This window comes from Lepidochelys kempii, chromosome 1 (genome assembly GCF_965140285.1).
Source record: "Lepidochelys kempii isolate rLepKem1 chromosome 1, rLepKem1.hap1, whole genome shotgun sequence".
Taxonomy (NCBI): domain Eukaryota; kingdom Metazoa; phylum Chordata; order Testudines; family Cheloniidae; genus Lepidochelys; species Lepidochelys kempii.
In genome coordinates, this window is record NC_136380.1 from 56,090,623 (window position 1) to 56,114,774 (window position 24,152).

Consider the following 24,152-nt stretch of genomic DNA (forward strand, 5'->3'; position numbering starts at 1 on the left):
AGATACCTCTGGTAGGCCATTAATCTTGCTACATGCCTTATTTATGTAGGTCCCAAATCAAGTTGATTAAGCATAGGGTTGCCAACTTTCTAACCCCAGAAAACTGAACACCCTTGCCCCCACCCTTTCCCCAAGCCCCCCCCCCCCGCCCCCATCCCCTCTCCCTCTGTTGCTTACTCTCCCCCACCCTCTCTCACATGCTCATTTTCACTGCAAGGCCCAAGCAGGCATATTTATTGCTTTGACAGATGTATTCTGCTACGTTCAGGTTTTATTGGTTATAGGATGCTAGAGCTGGCAGCAAAATAGTCAAGGGTAATTTTAAAAAAAAATTTAAAAAAAATTCAAAGGTTTTCATGATTCTTTCCCTTCCCTCTTCCCATTTTTCTTAATCAGCTCCGTGGTTTTTGCTCACTAAAGTTATTGTGTGGTCCTAATTCCACACACCATTACATTATCACAGCTGCAATGGGTCCATTAAAGGCCCACTCCCAAAGTCCAAATTCAAACCCAGAGCACAACTGCAGAAATGCACACCCGTCCAGATACCTATAAAAATAATCTGTAGAACAGGGGCTGGCAACCTTTATCATGCAGCCCATCAGGGTAATCCACTGGCAGGCTGCGAGGCATTTTGTTTATGTTGACCGTCCGCAAGCATGACCCCCCGCAGCTCCCAGTTCCCTTTTCTTTTAAAGGCTTATGAAATGAATACATACATTTCATGTCCTCAATTTGTGAGGATGCAAGCCAGCAAAAGGAATACAAGTCAGAGTTAGGCTGCAAATTTTATTCACACAAAGGTATACACACATGCAGCAATACACCCACCTTCCTACACAAAGGCACAGTCTTACACGCATACAATGCACACACGCACACTTGCCTATGCAGAGACTTTCATACATTTTTCCAGGGGCTGCCTAAATCCTCCCTTCCTGGATGGGCTGGAGGGGAAAGATGGCGGATGGGGTGGAGGAGAGAGGGTGGGGAGGGAAAAACCAAGGACAAGAGCAGGGTGGGGGTTAGCAGGTATGTGAGGCAGATGGGGATGCAGAAGGCTACAAGTGCATGAGATGTGGGGGACACAGGGGTGTCTAGGGACATAATGGAAGTGCAGCAGTGTATGGAGGTGAATGGGGTACAGGGGGTGGGGGTAGCAGCTCTGGGAGGAGAAGAGGAAGGGTGGGAGAGTGCTGTAAGGAGTACAGGGCTGGGATGAGTAGATGTGGGGGGCAAGATGGGATAGGGGAGGGATGCAAGGATGGGGGTGCAGGGGGATTGGGACATGGAGGGATGCAATGATGCAGGTGCAGCCCCGTTCCCAGCAATCTGAGATGGGGATACACATACCTCCAACTCCTGGGTGCCAGCAATAGGGCAACAGCCCACGGTTCGCAGTAGGACACATGCCACAGCTCATGCCCAGCCACACGAGAAGCACAAGGAGAAGAGGACCGGGCAGCAGTAGGAGAGGTGCAGGCCACACAAGCCCTCAACAGCTGCCTGCTGAGCTCTCACAGCACTAGTTCCTCCCCTGCCCTGACCCAGCCAATGGGAGCTGCGCCCACAGGCAGGGCAGCACACAGACCCCCTCAACCCCCCAGCAGCCCCTAAAGCTAGGAGCTGAACATGCCAGCTGCTTCTGGATTCAGGAGCTGCACGGCACTAGCAGTGAGCCTGCCAGCCCCGCTGTGGTGCTGCAAACTGGACATTCAAAGCCTGGTCAGCGGTGCGGACTGGAGCTGTCAGGATTTCTTTTCCACCAGGTGTCTTGGTCCAAAACTGGACACCTGATCACCCTACTTAAGCATATGCATAGCTCAAGATCCACAAAGGCACTTAGGTGCCTAAGCTCCAGATGTAGGCACCTAAATCCCAGTTTTGGATCCACAAAACTCCTGCTGAACCCTACAGATGCATAAACTTGCTCAGCATCTAAAGTTTTGCAGTAAAAGTCCCTCAGGAACCTGTGTTTCTGCCTCTGAGCGTGTGCCCAGCTGCCTCACTCCAGGCATCCAAGTGCCTACCTCCTGCCTAAACCACAGAGCAACTTACAAACCAAATCAGAGAATACAGGCGTTTACCTACCTAACTCATGTGCGGGGCCCAATCTGGTAGGTGTGCTCAGGGACTTGCCTAGACTGGTATGTTTCCCCTGTGATCACCATCTTCGCAATATTTCAACAAAGTGAGAGGGAGGCTACATGGAGTCTCTGCCAAAAGCTATTAACACAGGTTGTCATGGTTATTGTGGGATGTCTAGACAAGGTGCGGGCGTTGGCCTTCACACAGCACAAAAGGAGGCAGAGAAAGACCCTGAAGGAGGGAACCATTGGGGTGAACTGAAGGTAACAAAACACCCTGGTTATTAAATGAGACAGTCTGGAACTGCAAAATTGGAGAAAAGGGCATATGGTGGGGGGGGAAGAAAAGGGGATGCAGGGAGGAAATATAGTTGCTTATATAAGACAAAAAAAAACTTAATATCGGGATGTCTGGCCACCCTACACATGAAAGATGTATCCCAGCTCTCTCGACTGGAGAAGTGCTGTATGGATTGACGCTGGGTGAGAAATACCTTATTAATTGGTTAGTATAGGCTCTAGAGTGCATTTTATGTTTGCCTTATCTGTAACCATATGTTTCCAGTCCTTACACTTGCTTCTATTTGAATCTTTTATCTTAAGCTTTGTCAAATAAACTTCTATTTAGTTTTATTATAAAACACATCTAAGTGCTGCGTGCTAAGGACAGCATTGAACGGAGGTGAAGCTAGTGAACGAGGGGCACTGCTTCCACAGAGGCAGCCAATCTGTGTGCATTGTGAGGGTCCAGAAGTTGAGGGACTGGGCACTTGAGTGGGATGTAGAGACAGGTTGGAGGGATCTGTCCCTGGAGCCAAAGCAGAACACTGGGAGTTAACTATTGCCATAGATTTAGAATCATAGAATATCAGGGTTGGAAGGGACCTCAGGAGGTCATCTAGTCCAACCCCCTGCTCAAAGCAGGACCAATCCCCAACTAAATCATCCCAGCCAGGGCTTTCTCAAGCCTGACCTTAAAAATATCTAAGGAAGGAGATTCCACCACCTCCCTAGGTAACGTATTCCAGTGTTTCACCACCCTCCTAGTGAAGAAGTTTTTCCTAATATCCAACCTAAACCTCCCCCACTGCAACCTAAGACCATTACTCCTGGTTCTGTCATCTGCTACCACGGAGATGAGTCTAGATCCATCCTCTTTGGAACCCCCTTTCAGGTAGTTGAAAGCAGCTATCAAATTCCCCCTCATTCTTCTCTTCCACAGACTAAACAATCCCAGTTCCCTCAGCCTCTCCTCATAAGTCATGTGTTCCAGTCCCCTAATCATTTTTGTTGCCCTCCGCTGGACTCTTTCCAATTTATCCACATCCTTCTTGTAGTGTGGGGCCCAGAACTGGACACAGTACTCCAGAGGAGGCCTCACCAACGTCGAATAGAGGGGAACGATCACATCCCTCGATCTGCCGGCAATGCCCCTACTTATACATCCCAAAATGCCATTAGCCTTCTTGGCAACAAGGGCACACTGTTGACTCATATCTAGCTTTTCGACCACTGTAACCCCTAGGTCCTTTTCTGCAAAACTGCTGCCTAGCCATTTGGTCCCTAGTCTGTAGCAGTGCATGGGATTCTTCCGTCCTAAGTGCAGGACTCTGCACTTGTCCTTGTTGAACTTCAGATTTCTTTTGGCCCAATCCTATTCCTACCCTCCAGCGTATCTACCTCTCCTCCCAGTTTAGGGTCATCTGCAAACTTGCAGAGGGTGCAATCCACACCATCCTCCAGATCATTTATGAAGATATTGAACAAAACCGGCCCCAGGACCGACCCTTGGGGCACTCCACTTGATACCGGTTGCCAACTGGACATGGAGCCATTGATCACTACCTGTTGAGCCTGACAATCTAGCCAACTTTCTATCCACCTTATAGTCAATTCATCCAGCCCATACGTCTTTAACTTGCTGGCAAGAATACTGTGGGAGACCGTCAAAAGCTTTGCTAAAGTCAAGGAACAACAGGTCCACCGCTTTCCCCTCATCCACAGAGCCAGTTATCTCGTCATAGAAGGCAATTAGATTAGTCAGGCATGACTTGCCCTTGATGAATCCATGCTGACTGCTCCTTATCACTTTCCTCTCCAAGTGCTTCAGAATTGATTCCTTGAGGACCTGCTCCATGATTTTTCCAGGGACTGGATTTTTAGCTTTAGGGTCTCTTGGCTAGGCCCCAAAGGGCTCACAGAGGGAGCTTAAGTGCTGGGGCATGCAAGTTGCTAGCTTGTAGATGGAAACAGCAGGCCTTGCAGAGTCCAGAGTGGGGCATTGGTGTTGCTGGTAGTGTTGAGCAAGTCCCCCCCCCCCCCCCCACCGAGGGCACAGACAAGGCTCCTCTGGGTAACCCCAAAAGGGTCGAAGTGCTCTAACCTCTGAACCATAGAATATTCTGATGTGGGGCTCCTGCATCTCTCCTGTTGAAGCTCTTCAATAATGGATAAATAATGAAAGTGATTGAGTAGGGGGCCTGGACCCAGGGTCTCCTACATGCCAGACAGATGCCCCAACCACTGGATTGTGGAGTCATTGCCACACCCTCTTGCCCAGTGACTATTTCCACACACTGGAACCCCTTCAACAGGAGAGACTGATTAGTGGTTAGAGCACAGTCCTGAGAGGTGGGAAACATCATTCAAGTCCTCTCCCTTTCTGGCAGAGAGGTGGGACCAAACCTGGGACTCCCACATCCCAGGTGGGTGCCCTAACCACTGGGCTAAACATTACAATGCTGAGAGTGGCATCTGCACCACCTCCTCCCTGCTCCAAATCCACTGTTCTGTGCGGAGCCAGGCAAGCACCTAACTCATTCCCAAAAGAAATGCTCTTCAGGTGGCTGGTTCCCATTCATCCATCACTAAGCAGAGATGGAACAAGGAGTCCTTGTGGCACCTTAGAGACTAACAATTTATTTGGGCATAAGCTTTTGTGGGATATAACCCATTTCATCAGATGCATCTGATGAAGTGGGTTTTAGCCAACGAAAGCTTATGCCCAAATAAATGGTGTTAGTCTCTAAGATACCACAAGGACTCCTTGTTGTTTTTGCTGATACAGACGAACACAGCTACCACTCTGAAACCTAAGTAGAGATAGGTATCTATCTCAAGAAAGGCAAGGCTTCACACACCCTTCAGCCGCATTTCCCCATTGGCTAGCTTAGGAAGCTCCATGCCTAGCATGCTGGCTGTTGTGGATCATCTCTACCACATTGTATAGAGAGCCTAGGTGCCTAACTCAGCTTTGTGGATTGCAGTGCTGTTCTTGTGATTTTTCTAGGCACCTAGAAGTTGCCACACCCAAGTCTTTTTGTGGATCCCCTCCAAGGTTTAATGCTTTGCTAAAATCAGGGCTATAGTGCCACAGGTATTCAAGAGAGCATATAGTCTTCCCATGTATTTACAAGTGTAGTGGAAGCAACCTTTTCACTGGTCCCACAATGGGCCTTGTTTTAGCCTACAGAGCAACTCTTAAAAGTTGAAGTAGAACTGGCTGCTTCTGAAAAGCTCCCTTTACAGTTTTGTTTAAACTCCATCAGGGACAGGAACATCTTTGGGAATGGAAGGGTAAGGAGCAAGACCATCTCCAATGTAGTGAAGCATGGAAGTTCAGAGTTAAGCTGGCTGCCAGTCCTAATTTACTATGCAGTAAAGTAGAAATTCCAGATCAACTGCTATCATAGCTTTAGTAAATGGCATCAGTGTTACTGGATGAGAGTTTAGTCTTTTCACATCTAATAGACTTAATTTCTCCGTAGTTTTTTAGTTCAGTAGCTAGACAAATGCAAGAAAGCCACCTAAGATGGAATTAGTCTGTGGCAGGCATGGGGATCTTGCTATACTATATCCTTCCCAACAGAATCTCTTCTTATACTCATATGAATATGTTTCAGTTCTGATTCTTAAATCTTTATGTACTTCTATACTTCTTATAATACTTAGTCCTGCCACGAGTGCAGGAGACTGGACTAGATGACCTCTTGAGGTCCCTTCCAGTTCTATGATTCTATGTGTTATGTAAATTGGCAATTTTAAGTATGTTTTCCCTAAACTTTCCACTCTACTCCTCATGAAACCACACACTTTGTATAGTAAAATTATATACTGTACATATAACTGCAGCAGCCTCCCCTTAAATTCAGAGATTTCAAATACAAACTTATTTCCACTTGGAAGTGCTTACATACCATATTGATGAGCATTAACAAAACCCTAAAATGGAGAGACAAGAGGTTATATACTGTTATTAAGTTCTGTAATTACTACTGGTTACGTTTCTGGTGGACTACTCACCCATCAGCTTCTGGCAGTTCCGACCCCTGTTCATATCTCACAGTTGTCATTTTGCTCTTTCTAGTTCTGTTGCTCTTAAAGAGAATGCATCTAGTAAAAGGAAAACAGGTTATTTCTTCAAAATGTTTTAGATTAAGACATTTGAAGTAGTACAACAGATATGCACTAGTATCCATTAGAGGAGTTTCACATACAAGGTTAATTAATCTAAACATTCAGAAAAAGCTCCTACTTCATTCCTGAATTTACATAGGTTTACACCCCTAATTCAGAAAGTACTCAGCGCCTGCCTAACTAAGCATGAGTACCTCCCCTGATGTGCTTAGAGAATTACCCACACGCACAAGTACCTTGCTGAACCAGGGTCCAATACAGTAGAACCTCAGCGTTACGAGCACCTCGGGAATGGAGGTTGTTCATAACCCTGAACAAAACATTACGATTGTTCTTTGAAAAGTTCACAAGTGAACATTGACTTAATACAGCTTCGAAACTTTACTATGCAGAAGAAAAATGCTGCTTTTAGCCATCTTAATTTAAGTGAAACAAGCACAGAAAGTTTCCTTGCCTTGTCACTTTAAATCTAAACTTTAAAGATTTTTTTTTAACACAGTACTGTGCTTGCTTTTTGTTGTCTGTGCTGCCTGATTGTGTACTGTACTTCATGTTCCAAATGAGATGTGGTTAGCTAATCAGTTCATAATTCTGGTGTTTGTAACTGAGGTTCTGCTGTATACCAAAGTTAAGTAATTTTAAAGCATTCCATCGGGCTTATATCTACCCCAAATGGCAGATGTTTTATCCATCTTTTCCTTTAAACCATATAGTGCAGGGGTGGCCAACCTGAGCCTGAGAAGGAGCCAGAATTTACCAATATACATTGCCAAGCAGCCCCCCAGCAGCTCCCACCACCCGCTTCCAGCTTCTCCCACCCCACCAGCAGCCCTGCCAATCGTTCCTCTCCCTCCCTGCACCTCCTGATCAGCTGTTTTGTGGCGTTCAGGAGGCTCTGGGCAAGGAGTGAGGACATGGCAGGCTCAGGGGATGGGGAAGGAAGAGGTGGAGTGGGGGCAGGGCCTGTGGCAGAGCCAGGGGTTGAGCAGTGAGCACCCTTGGCACATTGGAAAGTTGGCGCCTGTAGCCGGTGCCTCTACAAGGAGCCACATATTAACGTCTGAAGAGCCGCATGTGGCTCCAGAGCCACAGGTTGACTATCCCAGATATAGTGCATGGAAAAAGCTAGTACAGACTTAAGTGTTTCTCATCTCAAAGTGACCCAGAAATCCTAAAAATAAAGGTCAAATATATTCCAAAAGCACCCAATTTATATTAGAATTTCTGGTTTACTCCTTAAATCCATCATGGACTACTGCCCAAGTACAACCTAAGAAAACTAGAGACCATGTTTTACATTAATGATGTTAATATCTATGAAGTGTGGAGCTACTTCAGAGCATGTTTAAAGCAATATTAAATTGAGCATTTGTATTTCAAGGGAATTGAGATGTAGTTTCAAAGTGGACCACTGTGAGGACTTTGGCTCAGATCCACAAAGGGACTTAGCCATTGTGATGCTGAGCATCATGGCCCCTAGCTTTTAGGTGCCTAGGGGGAAAAGAAAAAAAAAAAAAACAGCCACCAATCACAGGAACAACACTGATCCATAAAGCCTGAGTTAGGCACTTAATTTCCTATACAACGAATGGGGAGAGATTGGTACCAGAGACTGTGATCCACAAAACCAGCATGCTAGGTGGGAAGCCACCTAAGCTAGCCAATGTGTTAAGCCACACCCCTCTCACAGAGACAGGCACCAGGGGAAGATATGCATCCGGAGCCTGAAACAGCAACAGCAGTGGGAGGCCTCCCTTATAACCTTGAGCCTAGTGCACAGGGGGACTCACCCACGATTTGGGAGATCCCCGCTTAAGTCCCCTCTCCTCCTGAGGGGGAAGGGATTAGACCAGGCACCTGCCACCTTTCAGGTCACTGCCTCAACCTCTGGGACACAGTCACTCACTTTCACTGGCCTAATTGAATAACGAAATATTAATTATTTAATTACAGTGGAACACCTTCAGTAGGACAGATAGCGAGAGCCCCACATCAGAATCTTCCATAGCCTAGGGGAGTATCCTATGTCAAAAGTTAAAAAAGAAGGTCCTTCTCCTCTGCCTCCTCTTCCTTCCCACCACCAGCTGTTTTGGATGAACTTTTCTGAGGGGTCTGATCTGGTAGGTGGCCTCTGAGCACACCTACTAGATCAGGCCCCAGACACAACCTAGGTGGCTGTACATCTGCCTTCTCCAGTTTGCAGATCGCTCAGGCATGATCAGGCAGGAGACAGGTGCCTAAAGAGAGACTGCAGTGCACCTAGCGAAAGGTAAAAATATAGGCACCTCCATAAGCAGAAGTTTTGTGGATCACAGTGGGGCCTAAAAATGGGACAGGCTCCTAAGCCCCTTCCTGAATTGCACCCTTTGTCACTACTTCAGACCACATAGCACAACTTTGGCAAATGAGAATGGATGGGGACAGACAAGCTGGCCTTGGAAGAAAGAGAAAAGGAGACAGATCCAGGAGTTAATGAGGGCATAGGAAGATTAATAGCTACTTCAACACAACTGGAGCACTTTCCCCCACTTGATTGAGCAAACAGGCAGTCAGAGGTGCCCAGTGCAAAAGGGGTGTAAAGCAAATCAAGGACAGTGAGATTTCGGTATAGATGGAAGAGTCCATTTTAGAAAGTTTAAGCAGCACCAGGCAATGTTGGTGGGATGGATTTAGTCTACTTGAACTACAGCTCTGTTTAGCTTCTTAAGCAAGTGCATGTCTCCTCTCAACCCTCCCTTCACAGAATATCAGGGTTGGAAGGGACCTCATGAGGTCATCTAGTCCAACCCCCTGCTCAAAGCAGGGCCAATCCCCAAATTTTGCCCCAAGCAGGCCAATGCTCAAACCACTGAGCTATCCCTCCCCCAATGCAATGTAGTCTCTTTCCTAGACTGCAATGAAAGATCATGACATTTGTGTGCGCTAACAATGCTGTGCCTTGTGTCTGACATATTAGCAAGGGAAATGTCCTGTCCACGTGAGAGAGCCTAGCGGTCTCTTCCCTCACTTGCAAATGGCATTTGGATTTGGTTACTGGAAGCCCAGAGTCCAGCACATCAGCGATTTATTGACGTGAGCAGTGTGTGTTACTTCACAGAAGCTGGCCTAACTAGGAGAGTGTAATGCTTGGGCGATGCATCAACAGAAGCGCAGGTAAGACAAGTGCTCTGGAAGAGATTTAGGGGTTAGTTCTCCATTCCTCCCGGTCAAGAACGAGAGAAGAAAGAGGTCAAGGGAGATTTTAAATCAATCAGCATATTCCCCAAATTCTCACTATACCAGGGGCCTACTCCATCCCCAGCGGGAATGAAAGGAGCCCCAGGGCTGTCCTGCACAGCTCATTGACATCCTGCACCCCCAGAGCAGGCAGGCAGCAGTCTGTGCCTGTAACGCCACAGCTGTGTGCCTGGGACACTAGACAAGCCAAGAGAGCAGAGAACGGAGGAAGTGATGCACGTAGCAAGGGGAGGAATGCGGGTTTCGCCACACAAGCAGATCCCGCGGCAGGCAAATCTGCAGCGGCTGCAGATCATTAACTCCCGCAGCAGCAGGCTGGGTCAGGAACAACCCAAGAGGAAATCGCTTTGATTTTCCCCATCAGACGGCGTCTCACCTCCCCCCAAGGCCGCTGGGGGCCAGGGGCTCAAAGCCTCTTGCGCCTGCTGGCTCTGGGGAAGCCCCTCTCCCGCACGTGTCCCCCTTACCGGTCCTCTGCAGGCGGGGCTCTGTGCGGCTGGCTCCCGGGGCGACTCAGGCGAGGAACCCGACCCCCCCCTTTCCCGCGGCCAGAGAGCTGGGAAGTCTTGTGACTGGCTCAAAGTTTAGCTCAGGCACAGGCTCCCCTCCCTGGCCCTCTCCGCGCTTTGCAGACTCAGCAGGGTGGGTTTGTGTTTAAACTTCCTACGCTTTCCCCAAACAAACAAAAAAGTCCCTCGCGGCTGTCGCTCCAGCTCTGTCCCTTTAGTGCAGCTCAGCAGCAGCGGCTTCGCCCTCGCGGCTTTATGGCATTACCGCGGGCAGCAGGCGGCGCTGATTGATCCTTGTGCTGCGGGGGGAGGGGGGGCAAAGCCACCCGCTCCAGCTCCACACCTGATCCCCATCATTGCTGCTCACGCCCTGCCGGCGGCTCAGGGGAGGTCGGCGAACTGCTGGCCGGTTGCAAGCCCAGGCAGGAGCTGAGCGGCCACTGGGGCAGCACAGAAGTCTCCTTGAGGGGAGCGCCATGGCCGCGTGGCAACAGGCAGGTCCCTCACCCCTCAGAGCAGAAGAGTGACAGGTTTCAGAGGAACAGCGTGTTAGTCTGTATTCCCAAAAAGAAAAGGAGGACTTCTGGCACCTTAGAGACTAACCAGTTTAGTTGAGCATAAGCTTTCGTGAGCTACAGCTCACCTCATCGGATGCATACTGGGTGAGAAAACCTGGATTTGTGCTGGAAATGGCCCACCTTGATTATCATACACATTGTAAGGAGAGTGATCACTTTAGATAAGCTATTGCCAGCAGGAGAGTGGGGTGGGGGGAGGTATTTTTTCACGCTTTGCCTGTATAAAAGATCTTCTACACTCTCCACAGTATGCATCCGATGAAGTGAGCTGTAGCTCACGAAAGCTCATGCTCAAATAAATTGGTTAGTCTCTAAGGTGCCACAAGTCCTCCTTTTCTTTTTGCGAATACAGACTAACACGGCTGTTACTCTGAAACCATCTTAATTGTGTCACAGTTCATTTATAACAACAACTCCAGGCTCTAGCAGGACCCTGCTCCCGCAAACACTCATGAAACCTTATTTACTCAACTAGCCCTTCGAAGTCTTTTCAATGTAAAGGCTCCTTTGGAGGGATTATAGTCACCTGGATAAAACTGTGTACATGCATAAACCTTTGCAGCATGAGGGCCTAGGTAAAGGGCTAGCAGTTTTCACCCCTCAGCTACTCCAGTTGGACAGTAAGGGCCAGGAAATGCCCAGCCTGGAAATCACTATTGCTTAAGGACCTGATCCAGCTGCCACTGGCTTTAATGAGGGTGAACATGTCAGGAAAACTAAGCACATGGGTACTTCCAGGATCTTGTCCTAAGTCAATAATGATTGCGATAAATTCATACCTATCACATTCAGGTTGCGGCCTTCTTCTAAACTATTGGCTTATTATAGGATTCGTTAATTAATATGGCACAGCAGTTTGAAAATGTGAAGTGCTCTATAAGGCCCCAGTCCTGTAATGTGATGCATGCAGGCAAACCCCTCCACCTGCGTGAAGCCCTATTGAAGTCAATGGGGCTTGTGGGCACACAGGGGTCCATCCACATGCATAACAGTGCAAAATAAGGGTCCACGTGCCAAGGACCTATCTTCTTTTATGGTTCCTGTCACCTTGCCATCTAAGATGATTTTGAATCGCTTTGGATGCATTATTACAAGCTATCATTATGTAAGCCCTTCACTGCTAATACACATCTGTAAAAATGCTGTCATTCTCTCTCTAATTTGTTTCTGTAAATCTATGCGCTGTATATATCTGCTCTTTGGCCATCCCAGTGCACTTTCTGTCCAGTTTGTGGTGTTTGTCTATATAGGCCTCGATCCTGAAAAGCCTTATGCAGATACTTAGGGGTGGCATTGACACAGCTATATCAGGGGTGTGAAAAATCCACACAATGGAATTCATCCATTGACCTTACCGCCGCTTGGTGAGGGGGACTAACTATAGGGATGGAGGAACCCCACCTGTTGCTATAGCGAGTGTCTACACACTGAAGAGCTGCAGTGTGCTGTTGTGCCGCTATAATGTTTTAAATGTAGACATACCCTTAACTTTCTGCACTGTGAGTGTGAGTCATCCCACTGAAGCCAATGCAATGACTCGCAGTGTGTACATGGGACTGATTGCTCACAATATATAACACATAGTGTGTAAGGTTAAGCACACACATACATCTTTGCGGGTGTTGGGCCTTTGATTGTAAACTCTGAGGTAAGGTGTTTTGGGTTATTTTGTGCCTCAACAGTACCAAGCACAATATCACCATTTAAGATTAAGCTTAATTAACAATATTCTAATTTGAGTAGTTCAATATTTACCTCCTAGTTAAGAAAAACAACTACTTTTTTGATGATCTTAAGGCCTTATCTATATGGGAAAGCTTTACCAGTTATACTGGTAAAACTCCCATGTGGACACTCTTGCTCCAGTATAGGATTGCCTTTTTTCAGTTTATCTTAAATCCCTTCCCAAGTGACATAAAATAAACAAACAAAAAAAGGGCAATCTTATACCAGAATAGGACTGTTCACATGGATCTTATACAGGTATAACTATTCTGGTTTAAATTCACATCTTAGATTATACTGAAAAATATATCTGTGTAGACAAAGCCTTAGCATTTTTAATCAGATGGGCCTGGGTGATTAGCCTTGTTAATTTGTCACTGCTTATTTTAGTTGGTACCTTTCACTATAAGAACACCCTTGATTATATTTTTGTAGATTTTGTTCTTGTTTTCCACAGACTGTAAGGGTATCTGGCTCAGATCCCCAAAGGTATTTAGGGATCTGGGCCTCTGACACTTGAAATGTTTTCTCTACTGATTCAGCCCTTTTCCACTGGGCAACTTCTGCCTTGTTTTTAGAGGGAGATTTTCAAAGAAGGAGTTTGGCACCCAACTGTCATTTGAAAATGTCTTTATTACAAAGAGAGCTGAAATTAGCAACACTGTGTGGGTTTTTTCCACAACTGTAACTTTTGCAATGATTTGTCATTAAAAAATAGCCTTCCTTTTGTGTCTCAACATCACTCATGATTTCAGCACAACTCCCAAAGCAGTGTTCACTGCAGCTGCATGGCCCAGCAGAGGGAGCTCCAAGTGTGCTTTAGTAGGTCTTGTCCAAGAGGTGGTCACAGTGTTTGAGTTTGTTTGTTTAGTTGTAAATTTCTCAATGATGAAATGGCAGGAATCATTGTTTTCTAAAAACGAAACAAAACCCCTTTGATGAATACTCAGAATTTGGAGCACTTTTATGCATGAAACTGAAACAAATGGAAGGTAAGGTATATTTTACATCTATAACCCATAATGGTATCTTTTAAAATGTGTTTTTCCCCCTTTCTCAGTCAGTTTTCCTTTTGCTTAGTCCTAGTAAATGATCTTCCTATGAAAGCTGGCTCTCTGCATTATAGTTACTATATTTATACCAGATAACATAAATTCCTTAAACTTTTAATAAATTCCAGTACTAACCAAACAACAAAACCGTGGTTCTGTTGGGTTTCATTTGGTTTGATACATTGGATTAGGATTACTGCAGCCAAGAGTTAAAGCAGAGAGGTACCTATGAGACTGCATTGGGGAGGAAAACAGACCACATCCAGGCTAAGTGTAATGAACGTATGGAATAAGCCACAATTAAGATCAATAAGTAGTAAATTGTAACTTATGTAAGGTCAATAAAACAAATGAATTAAATAAATAAGTAAATGTGTTTAAGAAACAGCTAGACATTTTTGGAAACTAGCAAGATGAGGATGAGAAGATGAGGATGAGCTTTTACATTTACCCTTTTGATGATAAACGCTTTTACATGTGCTAGGGGTTTTTTTCCTGAAATGAATCCTGCAGTCCTTGTGGGACACACAATATGGATTCATTTCAGCAGGGGATTATGTGTGTGGAATGTATTCAGGATCAGAAGGAAACTGTTTAGAGGACAGTGTGTAAATGCAGTAGCTTGACTTCCCGTTCTGTATTCCTTGTGTAACAAAGTAGGAATGTGATATTTTGCGATGCATGGTTCAATTGAGATGCTGACTTTTCCCACGAATCATTGTGCTCAGAATATACAAGTAGCAAGGGTGAGGGAACAACTTGAAAGGCCTGTGGATCTGATTCTCTGTTGTCTTTTACACCAGTTCTGCAGGCATAAAGGAGCCGTAAACCAACCAGATATGCTTCTTACATAATAGAAGTGGACTTGAACCAAAATCTGAGATCAGAACACCTCTGACTTTTCATTGTTCAGAATATGTATCCAGGGCTGACTTTTGTGCCTTGGGCCTAATTCTAATTACTAGTACTTTTATTATTATTAACTGTACAGCACTGTCTATGCTTTACCAGTGTTGCCAGCTCTCATGGTTTATCATGAGACTCAAGAGACTTGGTGTATTTTCTTAAAGCCCTGTCATAAAAATAAAGGGAAGGGTAAACACCTTTAAATCCCTCCTGGCCAGAGGACAAACCCTTTCACCTGTAAAGGGTTAAGAAGCTGAGACAACGTCGCTGGCACCTGACCAAAATGACCAATGAGGAGACAAGATACTTTCAAAGCTGAGGGGGGGGGGGGGGAACAAAGGATTCTCTCTCTCAGTCTGGTTTTTTTTTTTTTTCTTTTTCCGGGACCAGAGCAGGAATGCAGATCAGAACTCCTGTAAAGGGTTAATAAGCAATCTAGTTAGATATGTGTTAGATTCTGTTTTGTTTAAATGGCTGATAAAATAAGTTGTGCTGGATGAAATGTATATTCCTGTTTTTGTGTCTTTTTGTGACTTAAGGTTTCGCCTAGAGGGATTCTCTATGTTTTAAATCTGATTACCCTGTAAGGTATATACCATCCTGATTTTACAGAGGTGATTCTTTTACTTTTTCTTCAATTAAAATTATTCTTCTAAGAACCTGATTGCTTTTTCATTGTTCTTAAGATCCAAGGGTTTGGGTCTGTATTCACCTGTGCAAATTGGTGAGGATTTTTAATCAAGCCTTCCCCAGGAAAGGGGGTGTAGGGCTTGGGGAGATTTTTGGGGAAAGACATTTCCAAGTGGGCTTTTTCCCTGTTATATTTGTTCAACGCTTGGTGGTGGCAGCAATAAAGTCCAGGGACAAAAGATAAAATAGTTTTTACCTTGGGGAAGTTTTAACCTAAGCTGGTAAAAATAAGCTTAGGGGTTTTTTCATGCAGGTCCCCATATCTGTACCCTAGAGTTCAGAGTGGGGAAGGAGCCTTGACAAGCCCCAGCTCCTGAAGGCAAGTGATTATATTAGAATCTTAGCTTTCATTTTTTAAATAAAAGTACGTATCTAATCTTCACGTTTGTGGAGGAAGGCTTGAAACCATGACCCAAGTGTATCCTAAAGTGTCAGAATGTAGAAGGCAAATAAATAGAACCATAAATGCTTAACTTTGAGGGTTCTAAATGAGATTTTTATGCTGATCTTATAATTTTTGGAAGTCCAATTCATCCTGAGGTTGGCAGTACTGTTTTACAGACATTTAAAAAGACATGAGTGTAGTTCTGATCTCAAAGCTGTTTTCAGCAGTGTGAATTGACAGTGGTATATTACTAGACAGAAATGATCATGCAGAAAAGGCAGAAACATTTAAGAAATATTTCTGTTCTGTACTTGGGAAAAAGTGGGATGGTGTATTCATATTAGATGATGATGATAAAACACTTTCCATAGGTGTAGTTTCACTTCTATATTTGGGAAGGCAGTTTCAATCAGCCCAGTGGAATTGGGGGGGGGAGGAGCAGCCTACCTGAGGCTTGCAGTTTGGGGGGACAATGCCCCCTGTTCCCCAGATTTACACACATGATTCCAACAGTAACTCAGGTGACTGTTAAAAAACAGCTATGAATAGTCTACATTTTAAAATCATCAGGTCAGGATAATTTGTATCTGAGAGTTTTAAAAAAACTGGCCAAGGACCTCACTGTATCATTATTGTTAATTTTCAATGTTTTGAAACAGTGGGGAAGTTCCACAGGACTGGAAGAAAGCTAATGTTGTGCCAAGATATAAAAAGGGTAAATGGGATGACCTGGGTAATTATAGGAATGTCATCCTGATGTTGATCTCAAGCAGAATGGTGGAATAGTTGATACAATAACTTTATTATTAAATAATTAAATTAATATAATTAATGCTAATCAACATGGATTTATGGAAAACAGATTTTGTCAAACTAATTCAGTATCTTTTTTTCCTGAGATTACAAGTTTGGTTGATAAAGGCAATATGTTGATGTAATATATTTAGACATCTGTAAGGCATTTATCTTGGTACCACACAACTAAGAAACTAGCAAGGCTGGCACGCAATAAATAGATTAGAAGCTGGCTAACGGATAAGTGCAGTGTTTAGCTGTAATGGTGCAAGTGGCACCGTTGTGCCATGGCCCACAGGACTGTGGGGGTACTCTTTACCTGCTGTGATACCACTCATTCAGTGCGACTCACTCCTATTTGGCCCTCCCACCTCTCTGCCAGATGGAGGGGGGCTGAGCCAAACCTGAGCAGTGCTGCAACCCCATGTGCCAGGTTGCAATACCATTCTCCACTTGAATTTGGCCCACTCCTTGTGCACACAGGATGGGTGATGGGAGCGAGCGGAGCCTCTGAGCAGTGAGGATCAGGCAGAGCCATCCTAGCTGGGGATGGGAGTGGAGCAGTTAGCCAGGGGGCTGCCAGTGAGTGGCCAGGAAGGTCTGGAGGTCAGTGGGTGAGGGGCTGGGAGCAAGTTGTTGGTGGGCTATGGGGTGAGTAGGGAGTGTTGGGGGGACTGTGGGGGTAAGCAGTTGGGGTAAGTGGGGGATTTTGAAGCTGGTGGGGTGAGTTGTGGGGTTTATGAAGGAATGGGGAATATTGCGGGGGAGGGTAGGTTGGAGCTAGCATGTTGGACATAAGCAAAATTTTAGGTTCTGGGATTAGAAAGGGGCCCTTAACCTATTCTTGCACCAAGGCCCTCTATGGCCTTGTTACATCACTGGATAGATCTCAAAATGAAACTGTAGGTGGCAAATCATCATCAAGCAGGTGTGTTTCCAATGGGGTCCCACAGGGATCAGTTCTTAGCCCTACACTGTTTAACATTTTTATCAGTGGCCTGGAGTAAAACATAAAATCAGCACTGATCAAGTTTGCAGATGATACAAAGTTGGGGGGAATGGTAAATAGGGAGCAGAAATTTGATAATTGAGAACTCTTCAATGTAGACACAAAGGTATAATACAACCCAATTGCTGGAAGTTGAAGGTAGGCAAATTCAGACTCTAAATAAGGTGTACATTTTTAACAGTGAAGGTCGTTAACCATAGGAACAACTTACCAAGGGTTTTAGTGGATTCTACATCACTGGGAATTTTTAAATCAAGATTGGATGTTTTTCTAAAATATATGCTCTAGTTCCAAGTCCTATGGCCTGGAGGTTAGACTATATGAACACAATGGTCCCTTATAAGCTATGAATCTATTATTTCAATGCAGCTACTCCTGATTTTCCCTGATGTAAGTGAGATCTGAATCAGGTCCATGATCCTTGCCGTGAGATACTTACACCGTAATTAAATTTGTGACAACAACCCATTAGAGTCCCATATGCTACATACACAGTTCCTAAACTGTCAGAGTGACCTGCGTTTACTCTTCTGAACATTATTGAAATATTGTAACCTAGCACCTTTCTCCTACCACTGCTTTTCCTTTGTGCCTAAATTATTCTGGCTATTCCTTTTTAGCAAACTGTGGGCCTCTAATGCATACATTTTGGTTTTTAATGCTTAAAATCACAGTTTCCAATTTTACCTGATTTTTATCTTTTTTTTTTTTTTTAAATCAAGGGCAGAATTAAAAATGGGTTCACCAGGACTTGCTGCTGAAGCTAATTTCTCTGAAGCCTCAAATGAGGTTCTCCAGTATATGCCTCAAAGTGCTTTGTGAAGCCTTGGCTATATACTCCTCTGCAAATTCAGGGACCATTTGAAGTGAATCGGTCCTAATTGCAGTGTGACCCCCTGGCACCCCCTTATTCATTACTGTCACGTAATTAGGATATGTTTTGTAGGAAGTGTAGCTTGTGAGGTATCACTGTAAAAATCTTGATCAGCTAGATATTAATATCTCGTTGGATTGTATGTGCTACCATTGTAGGTGAAGCTATGAGGTTTGGCTGTGTATGTGCTACTGAAACATGTTGTGAGGTTGAGAACAATCACAAGCCGCCGTTCAGGTACAACAATAGGAAGGCCAAACAATGTTAATGGCTTGTTGAGGAAATGCACACAAGCATAAGGATTACCCCAGGAACAGTGTACAATAGAAACCACTCAGAGATAGCACTACACAATGGAGGCTGCTTGACCCAGGTCACAGCAAAAGAACTTTCCAGCAAGTTGGAAGAAGAAGATATAAAAGGGAGAAATGACATCATGAGGGGACCTTACTCTGTCTACAATGACACACTAGAGGAAAAGGACTGAACTGGGGGGGAAATGAAGTGCTGGTCCCAGGCTAAAGGGATTTCTAGCCTGTGCATGGAAACTTGGTGGGCTGCTTGTATGATCAGTCAGGGTGAGAGACCATGATTCATCCTATCTAATATTATAGGCTTAGTTTACGTTTTGTTTTATTTCTTTCAGTAATCTACTTTGATCTGTTTGCTATCACTTATAATCACTTAAAAGCTATCCTTCTGTAGCTAATAAATCTATTTAATATTTTACCTAAAACACTGTGTATTGCATGCAGTGCAAAGGGGATAAATCTACGCTCATGAGCAAGAGTTGGTGCTCGTCCACTTTCCTTTGTAGAAGCGGCGGACTGGGTAATAAATTCATACTGGTTGGATTTTGACCAGGGCAGGGTGGTACAGCTCTGGGGTCTTAGGCTGGGGAGCTGGCAGGCCTGTCTCTAGGATTTTTGCCGCCCCAAGCAAAAAAAATTTTGGCCGCCCCAACTCTGCCCCTTCCCCTAATGCCCGGCCCCACCTCCTCCCCCGGGCGTGCTGCATTCCCCCCACACCTCTGCATTGCTTCCTGTGGCTCCCCGCCCTAGCTCATCACTGCTCCACTTCTCCCCCCTCCCTCTCAGGCGAGGGAGAGGCAGCGCGTTCAGGGGAGCAGATGGAGCGGAGGTGAGCAAGGGGGTCGGGGGAGCACAGGAAGTAACGGGGGGGTAGAGGAACCGCTCCCCGCCCCAGCTCGCCTCTGCTCCACCACCGCCACCTCCCCCAAGGGCGCCACCGCGTGGCTTCTCCTCCCTCCCTCCCTGGCTTAACAGCTGTTTTCTGTGCGGCAAGCCTGGGAGGGAGGGGGGAGAAGCGTAGTGGTGGTAGCACGCTCAGGGGAGCAGGCAGAGGCGAGCTGGGGCGGCTGGGGCACATTTCTAGGGGCGGTATGGCCAGCGCCCGAATGCTGCCCCTAGAAATGTGCCGCCCCAAGCACCTGCTTGTTTTGCTGGGGCCTAGAGCCAGCCCTGGGAGCTGGGAGTATTTTGGCTGTAGCTTCTCTATTATGGGCTCATGAGTGGCTAGCCAGAGCATTCATGAACACAGCTGGGTGTGGTCCCTGCCAGTGGATGTTGGTGTCAGCGTAAGCCTGGAGGGCTTCGCAGCTTGTCACAACATCACAGTGCAAGAGGGAACCAGAGTGAGACAGAGGGCTCAGCTGTACCTCACTTCCAGGGGGCACCCTGTGGGGGGAACCAGTCACATGCAGTTCATGAAAATCCAGTTTACTAGCAACAAATCAAGCATGCAAGATACTGTGCATATATTTACAAGTACCAATAATAATACATACCTCCAAAAAAAAGTGTGCAGTGCTTTACGCAGCACTTTTCAGGTGTAGATCACAAAGCACTTTACTAAAGAGGGCAGTATCATTATCCCCATTTCACAGAGGGTGAAACTGAGGCCTAGAGAGGTGAAGTGACTTTTCCATGGTCACCCAGAACATGAGTGGCAGAGGTAGGAACACCTGGTTCTTCTGAGTCCTCCTGGAAGTGATGTAAAAATGGGGGCAATGTGTAAAACAGTTAATATTTGCAGACAATATGACTGTAGGGCCGAACATTTTACAAAGAGTGAATCTGACCTCGTTCTAAAAAGCTGAATGGGAATTAATATTGCAGTTCATGTATCTGCCATACATATTCCTGGAAAAGAAAATGCTTTTGCTAACGTGCTGTCAAGGGATTTCAACATCTGTGAGAAGGTATCATTAGAGAAAACGCAATGTTCATATTTGCTTAAGATGACTCAATTATTTTTAAGTAGAAGCCAAATGGAGCTGTACACAGACACACTCTTCTGGTACATCTGCTTCACATGATCTCCACACCAGGTCCTATCCCTAGGTCCCTATCCTACACTGCTATCCCTAAGGTATTGTCTAAACTGGGAAAATAAGTCATGTCTGAAAATGTCTAAACAAATATCTTTTAACTAATATGATTATAAACATAGATGGTACTTAGGTGCTTAACTCCCATTGATTTCAATGAGAGAGAGATTCATAAACCCCTTTGAGATTCTGAGCCTTGGAACCTAGTGTAGACAGAGCAGGTCATGTTTAAAAGCCTATTAGCTGGTCATGATCAACCCTAGACTCCTGCATAGGGAAGAGTTAACATGTTTTCAAACATGACTTATCTACCTAGTCTAGACTAGTCTCACACTTCCGCATGAGTTTTGCCTCAATAAGGAGGGGGTTAAAAGTCAACAAGGAGGTCACGATTTGTCCCAGGGCTAATAAATGGCAGCTTTTAAAAACCTACTTTAGAGACCAAACCAAGAGTCTGGTGGAAGCACACTAAGATCCTCTGTGGGAGCATCTGACTGTGGGTCTCAAGCCAATTGTCAGGCTAGCAGAGGTGGGAGCCCTGTGCAGACAGGGGAGTAGAGAAGGGGAGAAAGTACAAAGATCAGAGACTTTTGGATTCTGTGAAGGGTTTGGAGTGTCCTTCAGGAAGGAATAGGATATTAAACCCTGATCCTGCAAGCACTTATGCACATACTGAACTTTATACACAGGAATAGTTTCATTGGCTCCAAAGGCTCTATTCACACATGTAAAGTTAAGCATGTGCTTACGTACCTGCAAGATGGTGGCCTTTATTTGTGTGTATGTTTTTAAAAGGAGTTGGGTCATGTGTGACTCTTAAGATTGTGCTCTCGGTTACACCCAGGCAGCCCCATTGACATCAACAAGCGATAGGCGAGAACAGCAATTGTAAGTATTGGCTGACTAGATCTAACTAAAAAGAGGGATTGTTAACAGATGAAAAGTCAGGAATGCTAATAATTCAACATCTGGGAACCATTAGCTTAGCCTCTTTGGCCAGATTCACAAAGGTATTTAGGCACTTAACTTCCACTGATTTCAATGGAAGTTAGGAGTCTAAATACCTTTGAAGAGCTGGGCTTTTTGAAGTCAGTGAGGGCTGGGGAAGGAAGTGAAGCACTCTGCAGGGTAGAACCCTGAACGCGAAAAGAGAGGAGGAGAAGAAGTTTCGTTCATTTAATTTCAAAGTTTAAAAAACTGGCTATTAAAACAGGGCTACCTCCAAAGCAGAAGGAAAAGCATTAATTTGATAATAAATAATATTTGTGGCTGAGAAATGGGTGCAGAGTGCTGATCTGTTAGAGGAGAAAGGGGAACGATATTTTTATTAATAAAATGGTATTATTGCACTTTCGTAACAGAATTTTTTTCAGTAATAATATGGGGGCTATGCAGAGACTGAATGACTTGTCATTTGGCCTCATTAGCTATCCTCTCGAGTGACCAAACAATTGCCTTGTAAAATGGAGAATTCCTCCTATTCTCCTGAAAATAAATATTAATCATTTGGCCATAATGCAGAGGGAGTGGCCTGTCTCTATTATTTTTTGCTCCATTCATCACAAACCTTCTTGTTTTTGTTAACTAGAAACCCGATCTTCCCATTTTGAGGTCAGTTACACAACCACAACCCTTCTGAGGCTTCAGTGTAATAGAGTCTTGCTTAATATCCTCATTTTCTACTCTCCAGTTAAGATTTCCTGTCCTTTGGCATTTGAATTTCTGTTTTCTATTTTTTTAGACATAAACCAAATTAAACAACAATGCAAATAAACACTGAGTCCAAAAGTCTGTCTTCATACTATCTTATGGAATTTATTGTAATTAGCATGGCTGTATTAAATTTGTAGGGCAGTGTTTTCCAAACTTTTTTGGCCACGGAACACTTTTTAGCCTATTACGGAACACTTAGTAATATTATTTTGTAGTCGTTTGGTTTTCAAATAAAAAATTGCGTTATTTATGCTCAAATATATTTTATTTTATAAAACAAAGCAAAAATACAAATATAAAATAACTTGAACTAACAATTTCTAACTGGAAAGCGCATATAAAGTAGTACAAAAATCAAGTGCAAGAGTTAAAATTAAATTCTAGATTCTTTCGCGGAACACCTATTCACATCGTGTAGAACACCAGTGTTCCGCGGAACACAAGTTTGGGAAACGCTGTTGTAGGGGAACACCCATGGGGAAAGTTAGCTTCAGTGATTCATTTAAATGCTTAAACAAATCATTCTTTATTGCATTTCACAGTTAAATAATGTGAATAATGATGCATGGAAATGGAACCTTTCCCTTTTAAGGAACACCACTGATATAAACATGATTTTAGTCTCCTCATACTCAGAACAAGTAGAATTAACATTAGGTAACAATCAAGCAAAATGATTAGGATTTGAGCAACTGTTTAATGCAAGTTTCAGAGTAGCAGCCGTGTTAGTCTGTATCCGCAAAAAGAAAAGGAGGACTTGCGGCACCTTGGAGACTAATAAATGTATTTGAGCATAAGCTTTCGTGAGCTACAGCTCACTTCATCGGATATATTTTTAGATTTGGCAGAATTTTATTGTTATGTTTTTATAATTTCAATGAATAATATTGATGTTTATTTTTAAGCATTTATTTTATTTATTTAACTTTTCACAATTGTGCAAAATTATGGGTGTTAAGCATTTCCCCCCCCCCAATTTTTATCAATTTAAATTTCCACAGTTGTGGAAAACTATGGGGTTTAAGATGTTGGGGGAGGGGTTGGGTTCTTTGTTGTTTTTGCATTTGCTTTTTTATTTATACAAAATGTTGTTATGCAAAACATTGTGGACAGTTTTGCCATTTGACTCATGTTCATTTCCATGTGCTTGACTTTAATCTCATTTATTTCAGATGAGACTTTAGTTACCACACTGTCTTGTCTGCTCAGTGTGGTAACTGAACAGCCTTGGCACAATTTGTCAGAGCTGAGGCTTCACCCTGGGGCCCTGCCCAAATGTATCCCTCCCTGTACCCTTTGGCAGGAAGGTGCACCAGTTGCTTGTCTGACTGCTGTCCCTCACCTCAGAGCTGAACTGCATTTCAGTGGTGGGTGAAGTGTATACGGAATATAAGGCCAAATCTTGCCATCTTTACTCCAGCAAAACCCAGTGAAGTTAATTAAAGTTTTGCCTGACTACAAGATTTCAGCCAACTAGTTTGTAAGGAACTCTATAAAGAGTTGTTTCCAGTAAAATGACGTGTACTGTAAATGGTGCATGTGCTTGTCTGTGGGAGCCAGAGGGGCTTGCTAGCATGTCACTCATCCCATCAGGGAAGTACTGAGCTTGGAACCCAAACTTAGGTCTCCCCATGGCACTGCGTCTGTACCAGTGAGTCCCAACCCTTTCTAAGATGCATCTTCTTTTCATTTTGTACTCCATGTCATTTCATATACCTTCTTTAATAAGTCCTGTCACACTTATATGAGGACTTAATTGTGGTTGTGTTTTTGGTGGAGTTAAAAAAGCACGTAGTACAGTAAATTCATTATTCTCCCCAGGCTAC

At 44.5% G+C, this 24,152-nt stretch overlaps 1 protein-coding gene across 5 annotated transcripts in view; it reads right to left on the reverse strand.

Annotated features, from left to right (window-relative positions):
- LOC140910804 (phosphatidylinositol 3,4,5-trisphosphate 3-phosphatase TPTE2) overlaps window positions 1-10,522 on the reverse strand; it is a 43,781-nt gene extending 33,259 nt beyond the window's left edge. For 2 of the 5 annotated variants that reach the window (XM_073342696.2, XM_073342673.2), the window contains exons 1-2: window positions 10,208-10,521; window positions 6,390-6,479 (exon numbers count right to left, since the gene is read on the reverse strand). In XM_073342696.2, coding sequence (XP_073198797.1) covers window positions 6,390-6,439 — 50 coding nt within the window. In that variant the 5' untranslated portion in view covers window positions 6,440-6,479; window positions 10,208-10,521. The other 3 variants (XM_073342714.2, XM_073342706.2, XM_073342685.1) reach the window with 3 other exon arrangements.
- Between the last annotated feature and the right edge of the window lie 13,630 nt (window positions 10,523-24,152).